The sequence below is a fragment of the Bos taurus genome, chromosome 3, assembly GCF_002263795.3.
Source record: "Bos taurus isolate L1 Dominette 01449 registration number 42190680 breed Hereford chromosome 3, ARS-UCD2.0, whole genome shotgun sequence".
Classification (NCBI taxonomy): Eukaryota; Metazoa; Chordata; class Mammalia; order Artiodactyla; family Bovidae; genus Bos; species Bos taurus.
This window is the reverse complement of record NC_037330.1, coordinates 117,205,972-117,226,533: the sequence shown is the minus strand read 5'-3', so window position 1 is coordinate 117,226,533 and position 20,562 is coordinate 117,205,972. Positions and strand designations below refer to the sequence as shown.

The window sequence follows — 20,562 nt, the reverse complement described above, 5'->3', positions numbered from 1 at the left end:
TTAATACTCCTATATACAGTAACCACAGGCATAAGAAACACTGAATATAACAGAAAGGGACTTGAGGCTCATGGGTCCATTTACAATTTATTATTATTTTTTCTATTAGAAGTTTTCAAATATCAAGTAAAAAATGTTAAAATGTAATAACAGTGCTAGCAATAAAAAAAACAAGGATAATGTGACCTTTAGTCTTACAGTGGAAACATGAAAAATAAAGAGAGAAATGTGAGAAATTTTAAAGCAGAACTGGAGAAGATTAAAACTAGACAGTTTTAGGAAACTGGAGGAGAGAAAGAAGCAAAATTGTCTGATATAAAGAAAATGAGGACAGTAGTCAGAGAAAGAAAAACAGTGTGTGTTATCACATATAACACACACTGCAAGAATAAAGCAAACGAATGAATTTAACAAAATGGAAACAGACTCACAGGTGGTTATCACTGGGGAGAGGGAAAGGAGAGAAGCAAGATGGAGAAGATGATGAAAAGGTATGAAATACTTGGTATAAAAAGGCTAAAGGATACATTGTATAGGTTAGGGAATAAAGTGTAACCTATAAAAATACTGAACTATGTTTTTATATATGTTATACATCTGGAACTAATATAATATTGTAACTCAACTGTACTTCAATAAAAAAAGAAAAGGAGTACCGCTTTTTTACAGCTTTAAAAATCAACAGGTCTAACTTGTCAGGTGAATAGTGAGGCCCGACTGGTAATCACTGTAATACTCAGCAAGGATGTCTCAAACTTATGCTCACTAAGCAATCCTACTCATCACTGGTCTCTGACACCCAAGAGATGAACATTTAAGAAAATTAAGTCACAAAGTCTAAGACTCAGAGTGTTCCTTTATATTAGGAAGTTAAAAATAACTGGAAATTAAAGTTATTTTTAGTAATATTGTCAACAGTTTATCTTTTTAAACAAATCTGGTTTTTATATTGCGTTGGCCAAAAAGTTCGCTTGGGGTTTTCCATAAGATTGAATGGAAAAACACAAATGAGATTTTTGGCCCACTCACCCGATATATTAAATCCCAACACACTTTCTGGTGTGAACTTTAGAGACCTGTGAAATGAGGAACAAAGTGGCGAGACCATAGAGACAGTCAAGGGAGCAGCAAGCAAGCAGAGGGCCCCCAGCCCTGCCCTGGGGGACCCGTGTGCTGTGACTGCGGCTGTAGGGGTTACAGCAAGGTCGACCACCAGCAAGAAGCACGCCTCTCTCTCGTGCATTACTTGGATCTAATCCTCATCACCACTCTAAAAGGCAGGTTCTAACCCCGATTTCAGATAGTACAGTGAGGCACAGAGAGGGTAAATAGCTTACTTTTAATAATGATAATCTTCATCCTTAGGCTAATTTCTCCCATCCTTAGGCCTCCCCGCCCCACTGCAGAGAAAAGTCAGCTCCCCCCGTGTTCGTGAAGACAATGATCATAAGACAGGTCTCGAGAAAGCCACTGAGTGTGGCCCTCTCTCTGCTTCCTTCTTGCACTGACTTAGTTTGATCTTAATCCAGGTGGTCAGTTTCCATCTTGCCCAGGCCTAGCCTCCCACGCCAGGACCACCCCTCCTTCCTATAAAAGGGGGAACTGGGACAGGACAGGCTGCTGCTGATGATTCTTTTTTCCTCCTGCTTACGGAGAAGGCAATGGCACCCCACTCCAGTACTCTTGCCTGGAAAATCCCATGGATGGAGAAGCCTGGTGGGCTGTGGTCCATGGGGTTGCACAGAGTCGGACACGACTGAGCGACTTAGCAGCAGCAGCACGGGGCCAAAGAGGTCTGTACAGATGCCTTGCACCAGCCGCTGTTTCAGGTCAGCTGAACGGCTGAAGTCTTTCATGTCTTGAAAAATACACACGTCTTTGAAGTAAGAGGGGCAGAAAGGGTGAAAGGGGTTTTTCTCCTGATGTTTTCCCTATGTAAGATCATCACACCGAATAAGTACGTATTCCGAATGTAACACACTCACAAACACCCCTTCCTTTCCTTTTGGAGCCAACGCTCGGAATGAGTCTTACTGTTGTTTTGAATCTCGTTTCAATGGTCACGCTGGCATGTTGCACAAAGGGGTCTCCTGGGAAAGGAATCTATCAATAGAAAACAGGAAACCCTAAACTACCTAAACCCCTAGAAGCAGCATTCCAGGGTCCCAGTGACAGTGGAAATTTAAATGCTGAGGTCATTAGGTTTTCCATTAACTAGAAATACTCAATGTTACAGAAAGTAATTCTTAAACACGCTTTTCAAAAATTTTACTGCTTCCTAACCTTTTTATGTGAGAAAATACCCTATAATTCAAAATTCTCTGTACCTTTCTCTTTTAAAATAAACTCATAATTATACTTACTTATACTTTGAAGGGAAGATTAACATTTTACACACAGTCGCTATGTTCTGGTTTGAGGCTGAAAAATATCCCAGCTTTTTGATTTAAAGAATCAGTGATGGATCCATGTTTTTCTCTGTCTGCATTATAGTGAAACCTCAGTGGTCCAGGTTACTCTGGGGATGTGTTTGGCGGGTAACCTTTGGATTCTTTTCTGAGTCTGACTCATTTGACATTGAGATCTTTCCAAATTACCTTATATATTAGGTTGGGTAAAAAGTTCATTCCAGTTTTTCCATAAGATGGTATAGAAAAACTCAAATGAACTTTTTGGCCAACTCAATACTGCCATGCCTTCCAACACCAAGTACACCAGAGGCAACCATTTCTTGGTGATTCAGGGGCCTTCACCTGCACAGTAATTACTGGGTAGGGCTGTAATGTCATCTCGTCCTCGTTCATAATGAAGGCTCTTAGATGATCAAGAATCGTTTGACCCTTTAGAATCCTTGTCTTCTCTTTCGCTCCCTTTCAGATTCTCAGCTCCTGTACCCCTAGAGGCTGGTCCCAGGTGCTTGCTCCCAGCACCTTCCATGTAGGAGGTGATCTACATGCTTATTGATTAAATGCAGGAGTGAACAGTTGAGACTGCTGAGGGATGGGAAGTGTACTGCAGTGCCCTTCAATGTGCTGTTGAACATGGGAAACAGAGGAAACACCTTAAAAGGCTTTTACGAGCTCACCACGGAGTGAGTTCAGCGCCTGAATCACTTCCGCAGTGGCCTTAAAAGGCAGGACGGGGGCTGCCTCACAGAGTGCATTCCAGTCCGAGCGCAGCTTTGCTCAAGTTAGAGACACCAACTTGCAAGTCTGTGGCGGCCCTCGGTCCTGATGGTCTAGAAGGCCTCTAGTTTCCTATGCACGTGGCGTAAGTGGACAGAACTGGTCCATCCCATTGTCCCCTGCTTCAGGAGAGGATGAAGAAATAGTGTTTATTTGAAATTCCCATCATCCTCTTCGAAAGTCTAAATGTTGGCACCTGTAAGCACTCCTAAGTACGGGATGGAGACTTTTCTCAACTGAGCTCTTGATCAGAACCACAGATCACAGGAGATTCTCTGAGGAAAAGATCTCGCTCAAGGACGGTCCAACACTGGCCCCAGGGTGGGTGCCAGGAGCGGAGCTATTCACTACCGGCAAAGGCCATGACGCAGTTCTTCACAGAGCGCCGACTGGGAATTAGCAACCCAGAAACAGACAAGAGTAGGTTAAAGATAGCATTATGTAGCCACAACCAGAATTCAAGTAGCACAAGAGTGAAAGCACAGGCTTGTAAAATTATAAAATGTCTTTATTTCAATGACATAGTAACACTTCCGTTTGCCTCAAGTTTTGTTGAGGTTTTTGGTCTTTTTTGCACTCAATTATACCTTGTAACAATAATACGAAGTCATGTGATCTCATAAAGTATCAATAGCATTCACACTGTACATCCCCTTGTAATATTTTACAATGATTTTTATTTAACTTTACAATTATTTTTAAATGTTTCTTCATATAGAAAATATATACTTTGTTTAGGAGGATCGAAACAACAAATTTTCACTAAGAATATACTGAAAAACAACAAATGAAAATATTTATACCAAAATACCAAAAATGATTCAACTATTAAAACTATCCTGTTGGACTCTACTCAGCAGTTTGCACAAGGGTCCTTTTGTGTTGCTCTACTGAATAATGATTAGACAAATACAAAGAGTACTGATTTTAAAATTAAAAAAATAAATTTCAGAAATGATTCTCCCTGCCCAAATACTGCAGGAGGAAATGCAATTACAACATATATCTCTTCCAGAACAAAAAAAGTCTTTGTATAAAATAACTTTGGTACATAATTGGCACAAAGTCAAAATCTCCTACAAAATGAATTCAGGTGTCCTCAAGAATGAAATCGAAAAGTATTGGTCCAAAGTAAGATACTTGTACGAGGTAAATGCAAGTAAGCTATTTGCTATCCCTCATGTGATAAATTATTGTCCTAAGGTGCAAATCTCATGACTCAGTGACCTATACACTGCTTTGCTATTTATGTCTTTTTAAATAAAATACCGTACAGGTTATATTACACATATCAAAATCAAATATGAATGCACATATGTTTAAATGAGACCATTTAAAAATTATAATGTGGAAATCTCAGGATACTATTTGGTCCTTTCAGTTAGATGCTGATACATTTGGTCAAGAATATGCACATTCATATCAGCTTAAGATAAAAGCTAAATGTTTGGATTTTGATTTTAAGCAGAAACAAAACAGTATACATTGCTGTCTGATACTTCTGGAATGCTCCCCGTTAGAACTTACTCTGATAACAGAAGAGTCCTTCTCAGCAGGGTGGTCATTTTAATGATGACATAGAAATCTACAGGTAACAGTCTATATAGCTTGAAGGAGTAGATAACCTGGCGGCTGATTGTCATTTGGTGCATCTATACCGGTCTAGAACATTCTCTGAGTCTCTCCCAGCTGACTTGCTGTGCAGTCCTGGCCCCTCCCCGGGACCCTGCCCCGACCTATGACATGGTGCAGTCCTCTTTGCTTCTGCCCTTCCCGGTCCCACCTGTCTTCTCTTCCTTGCTTTCTGAATTAAAGTCCCCCACCTCGTCTGCTGCTGCCAGGCCATCGTTCTCTAGAGGAATGCTGTCTGAAAACTCTCTGACTGTCTGCCCTAGATTTTCTGGCGTCACACGCCCTTCTGCGCCTTCTGTGTGAGAGGCATCGTTAATGTCCTTTGCGGGACTTTCATCTTCGAGCAGGGCGCTGCTGGGCACCTCTGTATTCTCTGGACCTGGAGGACTGCTGGGAGTACCACCATCTTCCTCAGCCTCGTCTTTTACAGCACCTTCGTCTAATTCTTTATTACTGGTGCCTGACGACTGAATCATATTATCTTCAAAATCCAATGTGTCTCCACCAGCCTTAGCGTTTACAGCAGCATCATCTTGGTCAAGTTTTCCATCCAGTTCAACTTTTGGATTTTCTGGACCACCACTATTTTCACCGCTCTCTGCTACGCTGTTCTGTTTTGGGCTCTTAGTGACCTCGTTCTGGGCATCTACAACCGGTTTTTCATCAGTGTCTTTTTCCAGCTCTTCTTTCACTTCGATTAAACCTGGGTTCTGAAATGTTAACTCTTTCTGAACATCTTTGAGCTCTGCAGGTACCGGTGATTTTTTCTTCTTGTTTTTCTTTTTCTTGCTCTTCGTCTTCTTCTGCGACGAATCCAGTGCCTCTCCCTGTTGGTCATTCTCCTCACTGGGGTCTTTCACATCCAGGGCTTCGCTTTCAGCATCTTCCACCCTCGGGTCCGTCACCTCCTGAGGTCTGCTTTCGGCTTCTGGAGGACGAGGGCTAGTTTGGACCTCTGGCTCAATTGGTTTCTCCTCCCTTAAGTTTCTTCCTTCATCCTCCTCCGCCTCCTCGTTCTCCCTGCCTGCCTCTGTGCTCTGAACTGGGGCCTCCCTGGGCTCAGCTACCTCCTGGTTGGCAAGTTCTTTCTCTACATCCTGCCCTGCGCTGGGGTCTGACCCCTCTGGGGTGTCTACCAGGCGTTTTTCATGGTGACTCCCTGGGTCATCACGACCGCTTAGAGGACTTGAGGCTGCAGTGCCCCCCTGGGCCCCCAGCCCAGTGAGCCCTGCCTCTGGCTCAGCCTTTGTGGGGCTCCCACTCTGCTTGCAAGGATCTTCACTGCTCTCCCTTTCAGCCTCAGATATCTGCGGAAGAGCAGACTCCTGACATGGTTTTGTGCTCATCTCTTCCAAGTTGGCCTTCAAATCTTCCTGTTTTCCTTTTTCCCGTTCTTCGGCAGATTCTTCCCTTTGGTTTTCCATATCCAAAGCATTACCACTGCCCTGCCCAATCCCAGGATCTGGGATTTCACCAACTAGTTCACTGTTTAAGACCTCACTTGACTCAACCTGCTGGGTGTCTGCAAGAAAGGAAGCGGTTTCTAGAACTCGGCTTTGAACCTCCTCCTCGCTCTCGGAATTGACTAGTGTTCCCGGGGAGGGGGCACCGTCCGCAGAGGCTCTCTGGTCCTCAGCACTGTCACCAGGATGTGACGCCTCTGTGTCCACACAGCTCTCTCCTGGGTCCTCCTTGTGCTGTCTTTGCTCAGTGCTCTGCAAGATTGCTCTTTTCCCCTCATGCTCCACCATTTCATTTTTCACCTCCACTTCATTGGCTCTTCCTAAAAGACCATTGAGAAAATTGAAGGGACCCCATGATGTGGTTGACCATACAACAGAAATTACAACGTAAACACATGTTCTCTTTCCCAGCCAACCCCGCTCCTAGAGAGAGAGAGCCATCAGAGAAGCACACGGACAGAAGCCTTTGCCAGTTCTGTGCGGCAAAGCAGCCATCGCGTGAGCAAATGTGGGGTCAACAGAGGCCACTGCCGCCATGTCAGGGGCCAGAGGGGCTGCTGGTGCCATGTGGGGTGAATGGACTCTCAAAGGGGAACTTTTAACAGACAAGGAAGACCTCTGGATCAGACAGCCCAGCCGTCCAAGATGAGGGGTTTCAGAATGACTCAAGGTTCGTGGTCCCCATTCTCATTTCTGGATGCACAAGGGGACCACGCCTACTCTTCCAGCCGTTGAACTGCACTGCACATCACCCAGCTCTAAGAGCAGCCTTCAGATCACTTTTAAAAGAAACATTCAGTTCATCTGAAGAAACTCAGCCTCGAGGTCCATCTCCAGGAAGCCACTTTGGAAACAGCTCATGGAGGTAAAGAGAACTCGACCTCCGCCCCTAATCCCTGTCTTCCTGGGGAAGCAGCCTGTGCCTTCCACACCTCTGTTCCTTTCCTGGGGGGGGCGGGAGCTGACGCCTCCAATCAAGAGACCACTTAGTCACACATAAACCATTCATTGATTAAAGACTTAGGAATGAAGCAATCTGTTACTGCTTTGAAAGGAAGAATTACATTTTGGGTTCTCAAGACAAACAACACCGAGGGGTAGGAGCTGCCACGTCACTGAAAGTCACAGCTTGGTGACTTAGCACCAGCGGTCTCCAGGGAAAAGTGGACAGACAAGCAGGATTCCATTTACAGTCACCTTTGCTTCACCCCTTAAAAATCTCTAGTATTGTGTCTGTTTTATAACGCACATTTTATATTACTTAAATATTACACATATAAATGAAAAATAAACCTATGTATTTGGAAGTTCCCACAATTCTCTACTAACAGGGATATACGATCCAAAAATATGTGGATGCACAAAATGCATTTCCTAGTTCTTTGAGTGTTTGTTACACAGTAGTTACCAAGGATGCATAAAATGTGTAAGAGCAGCAGGATGCACCCCAGCCGCTCAGGTAGGAACGTAAAGGGAGGGTGGACATTCATCAGCTTACTTTCTTTCAGTAACTTCAACACAATGAAAAGAGCTGTGGTTCTTGAATAGCCATCAGATAATGAAGCACCTTCTGGAAAGGCAGACCTGGGAAGCTGGGCCTACAGTTTTCTCCACTTCCATGGAGAACCTTCCAAATGGAAACGAAAGCCACAGTCCCTGACCTTGTCCCAGCCTCACTGTGAAAAGCTGAAACGCATCTGATCCCCGGTTGCAAGGGAGACCTTATTTGCCAGCTTCTATTTCAGGCTGTCCATCAGGTGCTGACCAAAGCCGAGGATTATGACAAATATTAACTGGTGAATCTTTTCCGATATCTGCAGATTGTATTACGCATTCCTACTATCTATGGGGTTCCTCAGTTTATACTCTTTCAGAAGTAAAAACAGGACGTACAAAGGAACATCACCTCTGACAAACGGGCAGACTTACTCAGACTCTTGTTATAATGAAAGCCGTCCGCACCGACCACACTCACACCCCAGGGCTCCCTGTCCACCTCCCCACCACCCAGGGCTCCCTGTCCATCTACACTGTCCACGGGCACCTCAGGCTCTCCAAACACTTAACGGTGCACGGGACTTGCAGCATCGGCTTGTAGACATGGTCAACTAACTTACTGCACAACTAACTCACTGTACAGCCGCTGCTATTCTGCTCTTTTGATAATTCTGTAACAGAGTAAGTCACAACGCCATATTCGGCACATAATTGAGGAAAACCTAATAGAAAAGTCAACACTGTCACTGAATTTTGACATTATTTTCCGTGTATTCACAGTCTCACAGGCAGCTTTGAGAAGCAAAAGAAACATATTCTTGAGCCTTTGGTGGTGAGCAATGAACAGAAGTACACGCCAGACAACACACGTGGGTGGCAGCACCGTGTGGTGAGGAAGTTCCCGTGAAGTGACAGAACGCAGGGCATGCTGGGTGATGGTTAATTGATCAGTGATGACCACGTCAGCTCTACCAATGCGTGGAGGTGGACCAGCGCTGATCGGAAGACGCAAGGGTCAAAGGAAAGCACGGACTTACCGAGGGCCCCGTCCCCCATTGCCTTGAGGGCATTCAGCTCTTCCTTCGTCATTTTTGTGGAACCTTGCGAGGCAATGCTGTTCAGAGTGTCTGGCGTCTCTCCGTTGGTAGCTATTTCTGAATTTAGTATTATTCCATGTTTCTGGGAATAAAAACAGGCTCATCATAATACTCATGAAGTGACACACAGTTAAACTTTATTTTATAAATAGTAATTGTAAGAAACCTCACTTTTCCCTAAGCAGAGGAAAACGCTACAGAAATAGAGAATTGCTAGGCTCCTGGAAATATTCCATCAACACACACAGATCTGGGAAGTCTTCCTCCAAAGGCCCGTCTTTCCTACATGTTCCCATCCATGTCTTAATGGGCTGGTGACAAAACAAAACGCTTTCAGCCAGCCTCCCTTTTTAACTGCAGGCGGCCAGAAAGTGGAACGTGAAGCACCTCACCGTGAAAGGGTCTTGACCTCTAGAACCCCAGTTGTGTTCTTTAAAAGGAGGCAGAGAGGTAAAGAAAGAAATATGTGCGTGTTCTGAAAGGAACGGTGAACCTTGGCTGGAATGTCTGTTGTTTTCCAAAGAAATACAATTTGTGCTCGCTTCATAGCTTCCCTTGTGGCTCAGCTGGTAAAGAATCCGCCTGCAATGTGGGAGACCTGGGTTCCAGCCCTGGGTTGAGAAGATTCCCCCGGAGAAGGGAAAGGCTACCCACTCCAGTATTCTGACCTAGAGAATTCCATGGGCTGTATAGTCCATGGGTCACAAGGAGTCAGACAGGACTGAGTGACTTTCACTTTCACACTTTCTTTCACATAGCAAAGCACATTAAACTCAGCCGCACTTCACAATGCCAGGATACCCGCTTCACCCTGAACCACCCCCTCCCTCGGCCCTCCTGCCATCTGCAGCACTTTCTCTTCTGCTTTGTAGGAATTCCCCAACCCTCCATGTGTACGCACAGCCCTGCTGAGGAGGAGCTCTGTGACTCTGGGCTCTGACCCTGCTGGCTTACTGTTCTGGCCTTGACCTTTCATTGTACGTAGCCGACGCTGATGTTTCTGTTGGCAACACAGGAGCCAGTCCATGGCCACGATCCCTAGACTCAGTACCTCCTCCTATGGTGCCGAGAGTCCACCCAGAGCTCTGACCCCCACTGCTGCCCATTGGTTTATTTCACTCAGGGTCCAGCCAGCAGCAGAAGACCCTAGACGTGGCCCAGACAGGACACAGAACTTCCTACAGTCCGTGAGATCTCCCAGTCTGACTAGTGACACCTACACACTGTTCAGCTAGAAAGGTCCTTACAGTCCAGGCTTGATATATGTATTTATATGGAACAAAGATCTACTCCAACTTGGAGTAATGTCCTAGAGAATTTACTAATGAGTTTGAGAAAAAATTTAGACAGCTTATCAAAAGAAATTCTTGGAAATCAGAATTGCTTTCAAGATCAGATGTGCCTGTAAACACTGACAAGCAATGGGCATGCCCCCCACAGGATGTACAGACTTCACTTGTCTCTCTGGTGTCAGTCAACCCATGATTTGATTTTACTAACGGAACAAAAATCAACGTCATAAAATTAATGAACACCACTGCCCACACACATTCATCCTTGAGAATCTTGGAGCTGCTGCTGTTGCCTTTTTTTTTTAAACCGTACTTTGGCTTCATACCTTTAATTCCTCTTTCAGCATGACTACTTCTTCTCTAAGATCGTCTCGTTCACTCCTTACGGAATCAAAGAACTCTTTCTGTCTCTCTAACGCCTGAGTGTGTAGTGGAGCAGAGAGAGAGAAGATAGGCACAGGTGAGCAGATGACCTCAGAAGCAGGACTAGGAAGGAGGCTTCTATGAATACTAAGGAAAACGCTGACATCAGCAAGACATTCAACAGACTGCTTAGAGACACAAACGCAGTGCAAGTGTGAAGCTTTTCATGTAGTTTACGCCAGCCAAGAAATGTCGCTGTGCATGCTCCCTGAAGGACATCGGCATTTTGAAAGGATGCTCTCTTTTTCACATCCTCTCCTGGCTCAGTCTGTGGTTTCACAGCATCGTCAGGGAAGTAACAGAAGCAATGCACCCATTTCAGTGAGGGGTAAATGGAGACATGCTTAGGAACCCCCGGTGACAACTGTTTTATTTAATAGCAATTTGATTATTTCTGTATGTTGATTCTCGGTGTCTGTTGTCACAGGTAAGCATAGAGTGGTCCTGAAGCAAGCACAGAGCACGCACAGACATGCACACAAAATCCCGTGTCGGTGAGCGCATCAGAGTGAAGGCAAGGCGCAGCTTCACGATGTGAAAGCGCCGAGCTTCGCTCTAACATCTAGAGACGGCTGTCAGAGCCGTGAGGCGTGAGTTGCTGTGGTCTGGAAGCTGCCTGGCATCACGGAGCATGGCCGTTCCTTAACTAAGTGGGCTCCTTGCTGCCCAACCTGCACTGCTGAAAAGAGGCAGGTGGACCGCCTCTTTCCTTGGGGAGGGAGATGCTGACACCTCCCCGGGGAGACCCGAGGTGGGGCTTCGAGGGGTACTGCCCCTGCCGCCTGGCAGCTTCCTCAAAGCCTTTTGAGAAGGAGCCCCCATGACACCGACAGGGCGTCCCAAGAGGTCTGAGCCCCACGTGGGCCCGCCAGGTGCACTGCCTTGCCCCTCTGACCTCTGCGCCTCTGGCCACTCACAGGCAGGCCGGGAGGCCCAGCGGTGTCAACAAAACGAGAATCTCCCTGGCTGGAAGTTAGCTTCCAATTTGGAGTTAACGTCCATTTGGGTGAGTTCTGCAGTCTCTCTTTTATTCATTTCGTGTCACGTGGGGGGTCGCATGCAAACTCAAACAAGCCTTTTTTGCAAACCAAAGAATCTGAAAGCGCTCAATTGCTAGGCAGGCTGCCCACTTGCACGGATGTCAGAGGCTTGGGAGTCCTACCCCTATTTTTCTGTCTTTCCACTCTATTGTTTCCTGAAGATCAGAAATCTCCCTGATATAACTCGCCTGTTTCTGCTGTAGCTGTCGGATTTCCTGAAGAATAGGGACAGACAGAAAGAGAGCAGACACAGGATTAGACAGGGAGGCACTCTGTGGCGTGGACAGCCCCGGAGCCAGCGCGCACCCCGTGGATCCCAGCGCCAGGACGGCTCACTGAGTTTGTTCTCAGGATGCTCCCCAGCTCCCAGTGCAGGAGGAAAACCTGGAGTGAAATCCTCACTGACAGGTGCGAAAGCTCTAATCAAGTTAAAAAGATTAAAAAAAATCAAGCCTGTATTAATTTCCTGTTGTCACTGAACAAATAACCACACATCCAGTGGCTTCGAACAACACAGGCTTATTTTCTTACAGCTCGAGAGCTCGGAAGTTCAGAAGTCTTGCAGTGCCCCCAAGGTGTGGGCAGGCCTGGGGTCTTTTCTGGAGACCAGGGATGGGGCAGGGCGGGGACAGAATCTATTCCCCGCTTCCTTTCAGCTCCTAGGGGTGCCCACAGTTTGGCTTGTGGCCCCTCCCTCACATGGCTCTGACCTCCAACCCCGTGGTCACGTCTCCTAATCTGCCTTTGACTCTGCTTCCGTCTTACAAGGACTCTTAGCATCACACTGGGCCCACCCAGACAACACAGGATCGACTCCCATCACAAGGTCCTCAATCACATCTACAAAGTCCTCTTTGCTGTGAAACGTGACTTACAGTTCCAGGGATTAGGACGTGGACATCTTAGGGGGCCATTATTCTCTCTGCCACACGTCCCCGAACAAACCCAAAACCACCAAAGAAAGAGAATCTGCTCTAATAAAAGCAGCTGCCTCCTTATACAGGCATAGAGAATTCACCTGAAGTCAGTGTCCAAGAAAACTGATTAACTTCAGTAGTAAACCAACAAAATGCTCCCAAGTTTTAAAAAAAAAAAAAAAAAAGGAAGGAAAGAAAAGAAAAAAGGGAAAAGCTACTCACCTCAAGCATTTCTTCTCTTTGCTTCAGGGCCTCTTTCACTTCGGCAAACTGAAACTGGAGTATACTGTGGGCGTGCTTTTCCCTTTCAAATTCCTATAAAAGAGGAGAGGAACATTCAGGTTGCAGTGGAATCACATTTTTCTGTCCCTCTAGTTCACATTCTTATGATTGACCTTCACCTGCTACTATGTCAACACAGTTTTCAAGGCTTTTTTAATGATAGGAGCCCATTTCTCTGGATTTTCTAGGAGACACCCCTATGATTTACCATAAAATCAATGTGAGGAGCTGATGCAACTGACAGAGTCTCCTGAGTTCTCTAAGGTGAGCAGTGCCCTGGAAGGGGTCCCTCTCCAGGGTATCTGCTGAAGTCCACAGGGTTGTCTGGGCTGAAGACCTGGAGGAGCCACCATTGCAAAAGACTGACAATAAAATTTGTAAAAGGCTGATGATAAAAATAAAAATCAGTGCAGATAGTGACTGCAGCCAACAAATTAAAAGATGCTTGCTCCTTGGAAGAAAAGCTATGATAAACCTAGACAGCATATTAAAAAGCAGAGGCATCACTTTGCCAACAAAGTCCCCAAAATCAAAGCTCTGGTTTCTCCAGTGGTCACATACAAATGTGAGAGGTGGACCATAAAGAAAGCTGAGTGCCAAAGAATTGATGCATTCGAATTATGGTGCTGGAGAAGACTCTTGAGAGTCCCTTGGCTGAAAGGAGATCAAACCCCTTGACTAAGGAGTCCCTTAGTCAATCCTAAAGGGAATAAACCCCGAGTATTCATTGGAAAGACTGATGCTGAAGCTGAAGCTCCAATACTTTGGCCCCCTAATGCAAAGAGCCAAAAAGAATCTGATGGAAAAGACCCTGATGCTGAGAAAGACTGAAGGCAGGAGGAGAAGAGGGTGACAGAGGATGAGATGGTTGGATAGCATCACAGATGCAATGGACAGGAGTTTGAGCAAACTCTGGGAGACTGTGAAGGACAGGGAAGCCTGGCATGCTGTAGTCCATGGGGTCACTAAAGAGTCTAACACAACTTATCGTTTGACTAAACAACAACAGATAATAAAATTATCCCTGATTTTGAAATATGCCAGTGAATACTCTTTGGGATAAAAAGGGGGTAAATGTGGTCTACTTTGGCCATTTTATCTCTACTAACAGTAGATAGCCAGCTCTGTACCCTAGAGACAAAATAGGGGCAAGGGGGCATAAAGCACTCGTCAACATAAAGCCACTCCCCCAGTCCGACTCTCCTGTGTATGAAACGCACCCCCACAACTAGGCACTGCGGCTCTGCTGTCTTCTGCTCGGCTCCGTACAGTAGCACAGTCCCTAATGATGGCTTGGTGCCCAACCAGCTGCCCGTCCAACTCTTTTGCAGCCCCATGGACCGGCAGGCTCCTCTGTCCATGGCATTTCCCAGGATTTCAGGGGTAGCAGGGGACACCTTCCCTAGATGTGTTGCCTGGCTATTCTAGAAGGGACTGGACCTTAGCTCACCGTGGCATCCTGAGCACACTCATTTTCTGGAGTTCGGGGGTGACTGGACCCTCCAGACCAGGACAAGGACCTGTGTGTTGGGTTTTGCTTGGTTTATGATACCCACTGTGGGGCAATGTTCCAGGGTCACTCCACTTCTCTGGAATTAGATCTGGGGTCTCTTGGTCTACTTCCTGATGCCTGAGGGCATGCTAGGAGTATTTAGAATGTGTTAAGTACTTGTCCATCTGAGTGGGGTTCAGAATATGCTCTCTGCTCCTAAATTGTCAGTCAGTTTCAAAGGAAGCTTTCATGACATTAGGTCTCATAAAAAGTTTCTCCTTCATTTCAGCATTCAGTTATCAGGGACTTCATAGACAAAATTCTTCTTCAGCTTCTAACTCAACCACAGCAGTGAAATAAAGAGGCCTTGGAGTTGTTAATGGCACCTTGGGTTTAACTCCTGGATTTAGAGGATATTTTTGTTGTTATTTTGTCGCTAAGTCAGGTCTGAAGCTTTTGCAACCCTATGGACTGTAGCCCACCAGTGTCCTCTGTCCACGGGATTTTCCAGGCAAGAGTACTAGAGTGGGTTGCCATTTCCTTCTGCAGGGGATCTTCCCGACCCAGGGATCGAACCTGGGTCTCCTGCATTGGCAGGCAGATTCTTTACAGCTGAGCCACTGGGGAAGCCCTTTAGAGGATATAACCAGTTACAAAAAAAGATAATGACACTCACAAATTAAACTTTCTATTTATCTCAGCAACTTAGAAACTGGTCAGTACTCTAGGATTTGAGAAACCAACTAATTCGAAATACGAAAATAATAATACGAAAAACAAGTATTCGTGTTCTCTGTCTCACAAAGAACAGTTAAGTCTGGCCTTTAGCAAGTCAACCTGTTGTCATTAATCTCCACACATGCTCACGCCTTTTGTTGATGTTGTAAATTAACACGTTAACTCCAGTGCCTCTTAATGAAAGCCCAAATAAGATTCTCTTTTTTGAGATTGATGAAGGTGTTTAATTCTTAAATGGAGTAACTGTGTTTTTTTCCAATCAGCAGAAAACGAGTGAATATAATTTCCTTAAAATCCTTGATACTTGCAACTATTTCTCTCTGGTGTTGAGATAACAAAATAAAAATCCAGAAATAAATATTAACAGGAAAATCTTGAAGCATCTAATTATGCTTATTCAAGCATTCTGGGTCTTTTGGAGGCAGGTTTTTCCACGGTTATGATTTTACCTTACATGCAAAAAACACAAGTGTCCTCCTAGTAAAATTGTCTCTAGCTTACATATTGAAATTTTGCATATCAATATATCAAGTACCTCGGCAAAGAGCATGGTATTCTTATTCTTAGATGTTTGAGCTTCCAGGGCAAGTAGAGAATGACTGTTTTTTAAAAAACTATATACACACAAATATATACATAAACATGTATATATACATATATAACATGTATATATGTAGATACACACCACATATCAAATATATATATGTGCACACATATATCTTTTGATTCTTAAATATACCATATATATATTCTCCAATTCTTACATATATCATATATATATTCTCCCATCCTTATATATATCAATACCATATGTGTATGCATATATTCTACCATAATTACATATACCATATATATATGTGTGTATATATATACATTCTCCCATTTTTACATAGACCATTTACATATATACTCTATCCTCTCATATATCATTTTCATATATTCTACCATCCTTATATATACCAAATATATGTATATAAATTCTTGCTGTTGTTTAGTCGCTAAGTCATGTCCAACTCTTTGTGACCCCATGGACTGTAGCCTGCCAGGCTCCTCTGTCCATGGGATTTCCCAGGCAAGAATACTGGAGTGGGTTGCCATTCCCTTCTCCAGGGCATCTTCCTGATCCAGGGATCAAACTCCCATCTCTTGCACTGCAGGCAGATTCTTTACCACTGAGCCACAAGGAAAGCCCTATATTTATGTGTGTGTGTGTATACATATGTATTGGAGAAGGGAAAGGCTACCCACTCCAGTATTCTGGCCTGGAGAATTCCAGGGACTGCATATAGTCCATGGGGTCACAAAGAGTCGGACACGACTGAGTGACTTTCACTATACATATACGTGCACACACATATACATTCTCCCATCCTTGTGTGTATCACTCTGTGTATCCTCTCCCCCCTCACACACACCACCTACACACACACAGTCACTCTCCCCCTCAGGGGGCACATACTTTGCTCTTCTCCTCGTACTGCCGCCTGGACTCGGCCAGCTGCTCTTCCAGCTCCAGCAGCATGTCCTTCAGCGTGTCGACCTGGTACATGAAGTTCGTCTTCTCATTGTCTAGCTGAGCGTTGGAAACCATAGCCTTCTTATATTTCTCCTCAACTTCTGCTAGTGAGTCCTGCAGAAACCAGGTCAGGTTTTTGAAATTGTAGGAAGAAAACAAAAACACGGATCAGTTCAGCATTTTTAGCAACACCCCAAAAACTCAGCTCTAAATTCACATTTTATTTCTAGAGCAAATGAATCAGAAGAAGAAACACAGCAAGTTTTGATTGCCCAGAAAGTCCTCCTTTTAATTTGCTCAAATTCTCGAGACTTGGAAAATTAGTTATTAACTGTGTCTAGAGATGAAAGTAATTTACAGTCCTTAGGACAAGGGGGACCCCAGGTGGAAAGGGCGCTGGTCACAGAGGCAGCAGAGTTCAGCCGTGGGTTCTGAACTGGGCTGGGCTGTTCAACAGGCGCCTGACGTGACCGCTCCAGACACGTGATCAGCACCTGGGACAGTGCCAGTGCGAGGCGGGGAGGGGCGAGAGAACCCCTGCCACCAGCTGCCCACTGTCCCCATGGCAACTGAAGAACCAGGAGAGGCTTAAGGGCAATTTCACATCTGCAACCCAGAGGAAAACTCAACAAGCTCCTCAGGCCTCCCTAGGCAGGTCCTGGAAAGGCAAACGCCGTTCCTTTGAAACGACAATGAAGGAAAGAGCCTCCAAAATAAACACGCTCACACCCTGGCAGGCAGGCCACAGGGTATAGCAGCGTGTGGGTCCTGGAACACAGATCAGGGGAAGGCGACCCCAGGAGAACAGAGGGCAGCAAAGGACCCTGAGCTGCAGAATGGTGGGCACCTCTGGGTGGGGCCTGTTGGGTGCTACCCAGGGATCCATGGAGACCAGCGATGCACGCCTGCACTTGCAAACCAGGGCGAAGTTTTCAGGTGGGACCTGTGATCCCTGGGCTGCTTCCCTGGCTCCCTTCTCAGCCCCACCAGGAGTTGAAAGCCAGAATCTTAATCCCCACCCTACAGAGAGGTCACAGGGCTTCCCAGGGGGTGCCAGTGGTAAAGAACCCACCAGCAATGCAGGAGACATACTGAGATGCGGTATGGGTCGGGATGCTCCCCTGGAGGAGGGCCTGGCAACCCACTCTAGTATTCTTGCCTAGAGAATCCTGTCAACAGAGGAGCCTGGCAGGCTACAGTCCACAGGATCTCAAAGAGTTGGACATAAGTGAAGCGACTTAGTACCCACACCAAGAGAGGTCACAAACAAGCAAGTGATCAGTCACGTGGTTTGGACCCCTGGGATACTGAACTCAGACTGTTTCGGGGGTACTTTCCTGGGGGTTGAAAAGGAAGGCACAGATTTACCCTCTCTCATTGCCCAGTGAAGTCAGAGAACAGCCCCTGACTCCCCACCTCACCTTCAGGGAGCGTGGCAACTCAATTTCCTGTTGGCACAACACAGTAACTCCACTTTCTAAAAGTATCGGGTATTTACTCAAATAAATTCAAGATGATACATATTCAGACATTGCTTCCATTAGTAAAATGGCTCAGGATGCAAATAATTTGTGTGTTTCAAAAAGCACAGCAACCAAACTTTCTTACTGGGAGACATCAGGTGTTTTGAGAAGCAAATTAAGATGAAGCAGTGTTTGTTATGTAAGGTCTGTATATAAGTGGAGAAAACCCCAAATCCTTCTCCAGGTGGGTTGGAAGTCTGCCACGGAGGGTACACTTCTGTGGGAAATGAGAAGGTGGTTTTAACTCGGGTGTGGTGGTGGGAGGACAGTGAGTAAAGGACATGCATCAGGAAAACGAGTTAGTAAGTTTTCCTAGTGAGTTACAATTTTCAGGTCTTGGCTTAAAAGCTGCTTTTGGGTAAACCAGGAACACGCACACCCAGGCTTCTAGCACTGCTGCCACTTTGGGGTCTGCAGTCTGGAGCCTCTTCAGAGCAAGCATGCAATCTGAAGGCTTTCTGGAGGCTTTTTACAGTTAAGTTGGGTTAATTCCATAAGCCCACGCTTCTGTAAGCTGGTACCTTCATCTCTTTCAATCCCTGCATGTATTTGCCTTCTACATCCTGAATCTGGTCCTTTAACTCATTGAGTTCCTGGGGGAAATGGCAAAAAAAGGCAAACGATGTCAAAGGGGAAAAAAAAAAAATGGACAGAGACCACAGAGAAGGAGAGGCAGCTCCCTTATTTGGGTAGTCTTAGCAGCAATCTTCTCTTCATCTTTTTAAGTATTAAAAGAAAAATAAGATGAATTTCAATACTACAAAGATGAAAATTTCGGTGTGCCTCATATAATGTTACGCAACTTTATCAGACGTAGATGTCTTCATATATTTTGATGCAACTTTATAAAACAGGCCAACGAGCTTCTGAGAATGGAGCAAGTTAATTTGCTCACATTTAACAGTTCATTCAAGCTCTTCTGAGATCTACTCTGTGCTACATACAGAGCAAGATACTGAAGATGGAAGCCAGCAAAGCCTTGCCCCAACCCTTATGGAGCGCCAGGCCTCTGCCTTCCTGCCTGGTCCACCCCCACATTCCTGGGGGCTGGTATCCGGTATGAGCTGGAATCTCAGTAAATCCTTGTTGATCAAGGGGATGAGGCTCACGAGCCAATCACAGAGATGGAGTATGACTGCAGCAAACACGACCTCAAGGCAGGGAAGGACGCCCCAGGCTGCAGGAGGCCGAGGAGGGGTGGTTCGGGGGTGGGGACATTTCAGGAAGAGCGATCGGAAACTGTTTTAGAAAGCAGGGGAGCTGGAAGGGGTCTGCAGGGAAGCTGGTACCCCGCCGGCCCCAATGCTCTGGGCTCCCTGGCAAATGACACCCCGCGGTTCAGACAGCAGCAGGGGTGGCTGGTTCTCTCGCAGCCAGCTTTCATTACTAGAAAGCGTGTCCATAAACGAGGCCAAACCTGACCTGGAAGCACCTCGCTGGCCTTGGCTCTGTCTCCAGTGGACACGAGGTCTGGTGACTCAGCCTTCCCTAGGCCCGGCCTCCAGACGGGGCATCCCCCGTTGCTTTGACAAGCAGAGGCCATTTCTCTGTCACACGCTCAGTGTTGAGATGTAACAGAGAACAATGTACACATTCCAGTGGGAGGAGGAAAAAATCACTAAAATGCCGTGCCAGGGTCGACTGGAAGCCAGTTACAGTGGGGGAGGGAGGGCGTGTTGCAGGCAGAGGGCGCGGGTGCTCCAAGGGCAGGGTGGGACCCCGGGAGTGGTAAGGACTCTGTGACCAGCACCTTCCAGCGCTGAGGACGAGTGTCTGTGCCTGTCCTGTGTGCAGAGGGGGCTGAGCGCCTCTGGGCAGCGTGGTACGGGCTCCCGCCCAGCTGTACCCGGAAAGCTGAGGAATCCCAGCACAGGTGAGCCCCGCTGGGGCAGGGAAGTCAGGGGTGGCTCCCTGCAGGACACCAGAACTGGGCTGGACCCTGCTGTTACTGGAACACGGAGCTTAGGGGAGCCAGGGAAGACCTAACCGAGAAGAAGAGCTGGGAATCTACAAACTCGATCTTGTTTTATTTCAAGACTCCTTTCCGGTTTCTCTGGCTCAAGCGTTAAGCAGAGAACCTTACCTTGATCTCCCGGATGGAAGCCTCGGTGTCAATGGAGATGGAGGTGTCCCCGCTGCCCCTCCGAGAGGAAGTCCCCCCCAGGGAGGCCAGCGTGGCTGCAGACAGGCCGGGCAGGCTGCGAGACCCCTGTAACGTGGCAAAGAGCAAATGGGATTTCAGCCAAAACCAGAACGGCTTCTCAGTCTACCAGGATGGTTCCCTTACTTGGAATCAGTCTCCAAATTGGAAAATCTTTGCTGAGTTTATGGCGAGCCACAAAGAGAGGGGCCTCATCTCAAGGGGCCTCATGAATGCTGGAGGTTGTCTGGATTAACTGTGAGCTCCACGCCTGGGCCCATCACTGAATTCCTTCACTGTTCTGCAAGATTTAAACACGCACTGG

General features: G+C 46.3%; 1 protein-coding gene across 48 annotated transcripts in view; it reads right to left on the bottom strand.

Moving 5' to 3' along the window:
* The window catches only part of LRRFIP1 (LRR binding FLII interacting protein 1), a 161,489-nt gene that overhangs the window by 9,034 nt on the left and 131,893 nt on the right, over positions 1-20,562 (bottom strand). For 26 of the 48 annotated variants that reach the window (XM_005204993.5, XM_005204996.5, XM_005204998.5 and 23 more), the window contains 8 exons: positions 20,181-20,306; positions 18,619-18,690; positions 16,518-16,688; positions 12,769-12,861; positions 11,752-11,844; positions 10,493-10,585; positions 8,815-8,956; positions 3,673-6,600 (listed from right to left, as the gene is read on the bottom strand). In XM_005204993.5, coding sequence (XP_005205050.2) covers positions 4,922-6,600; positions 8,815-8,956; positions 10,493-10,585; positions 11,752-11,844; positions 12,769-12,861; positions 16,518-16,688; positions 18,619-18,690; positions 20,181-20,306 — 2,469 coding nt within the window. In that variant the 3' untranslated portion in view covers positions 3,673-4,921. Of the gene's footprint in view, positions 1-3,672; positions 6,601-8,814; positions 8,957-10,492; positions 10,586-11,751; positions 11,845-12,768; positions 12,862-16,517; positions 16,689-18,618; positions 18,691-20,180; positions 20,307-20,562 lie in introns of those variants that run through there. The other 22 variants (XM_024989724.2, XM_010803891.3, XM_005205019.4 and 19 more) reach the window with 7 other exon arrangements.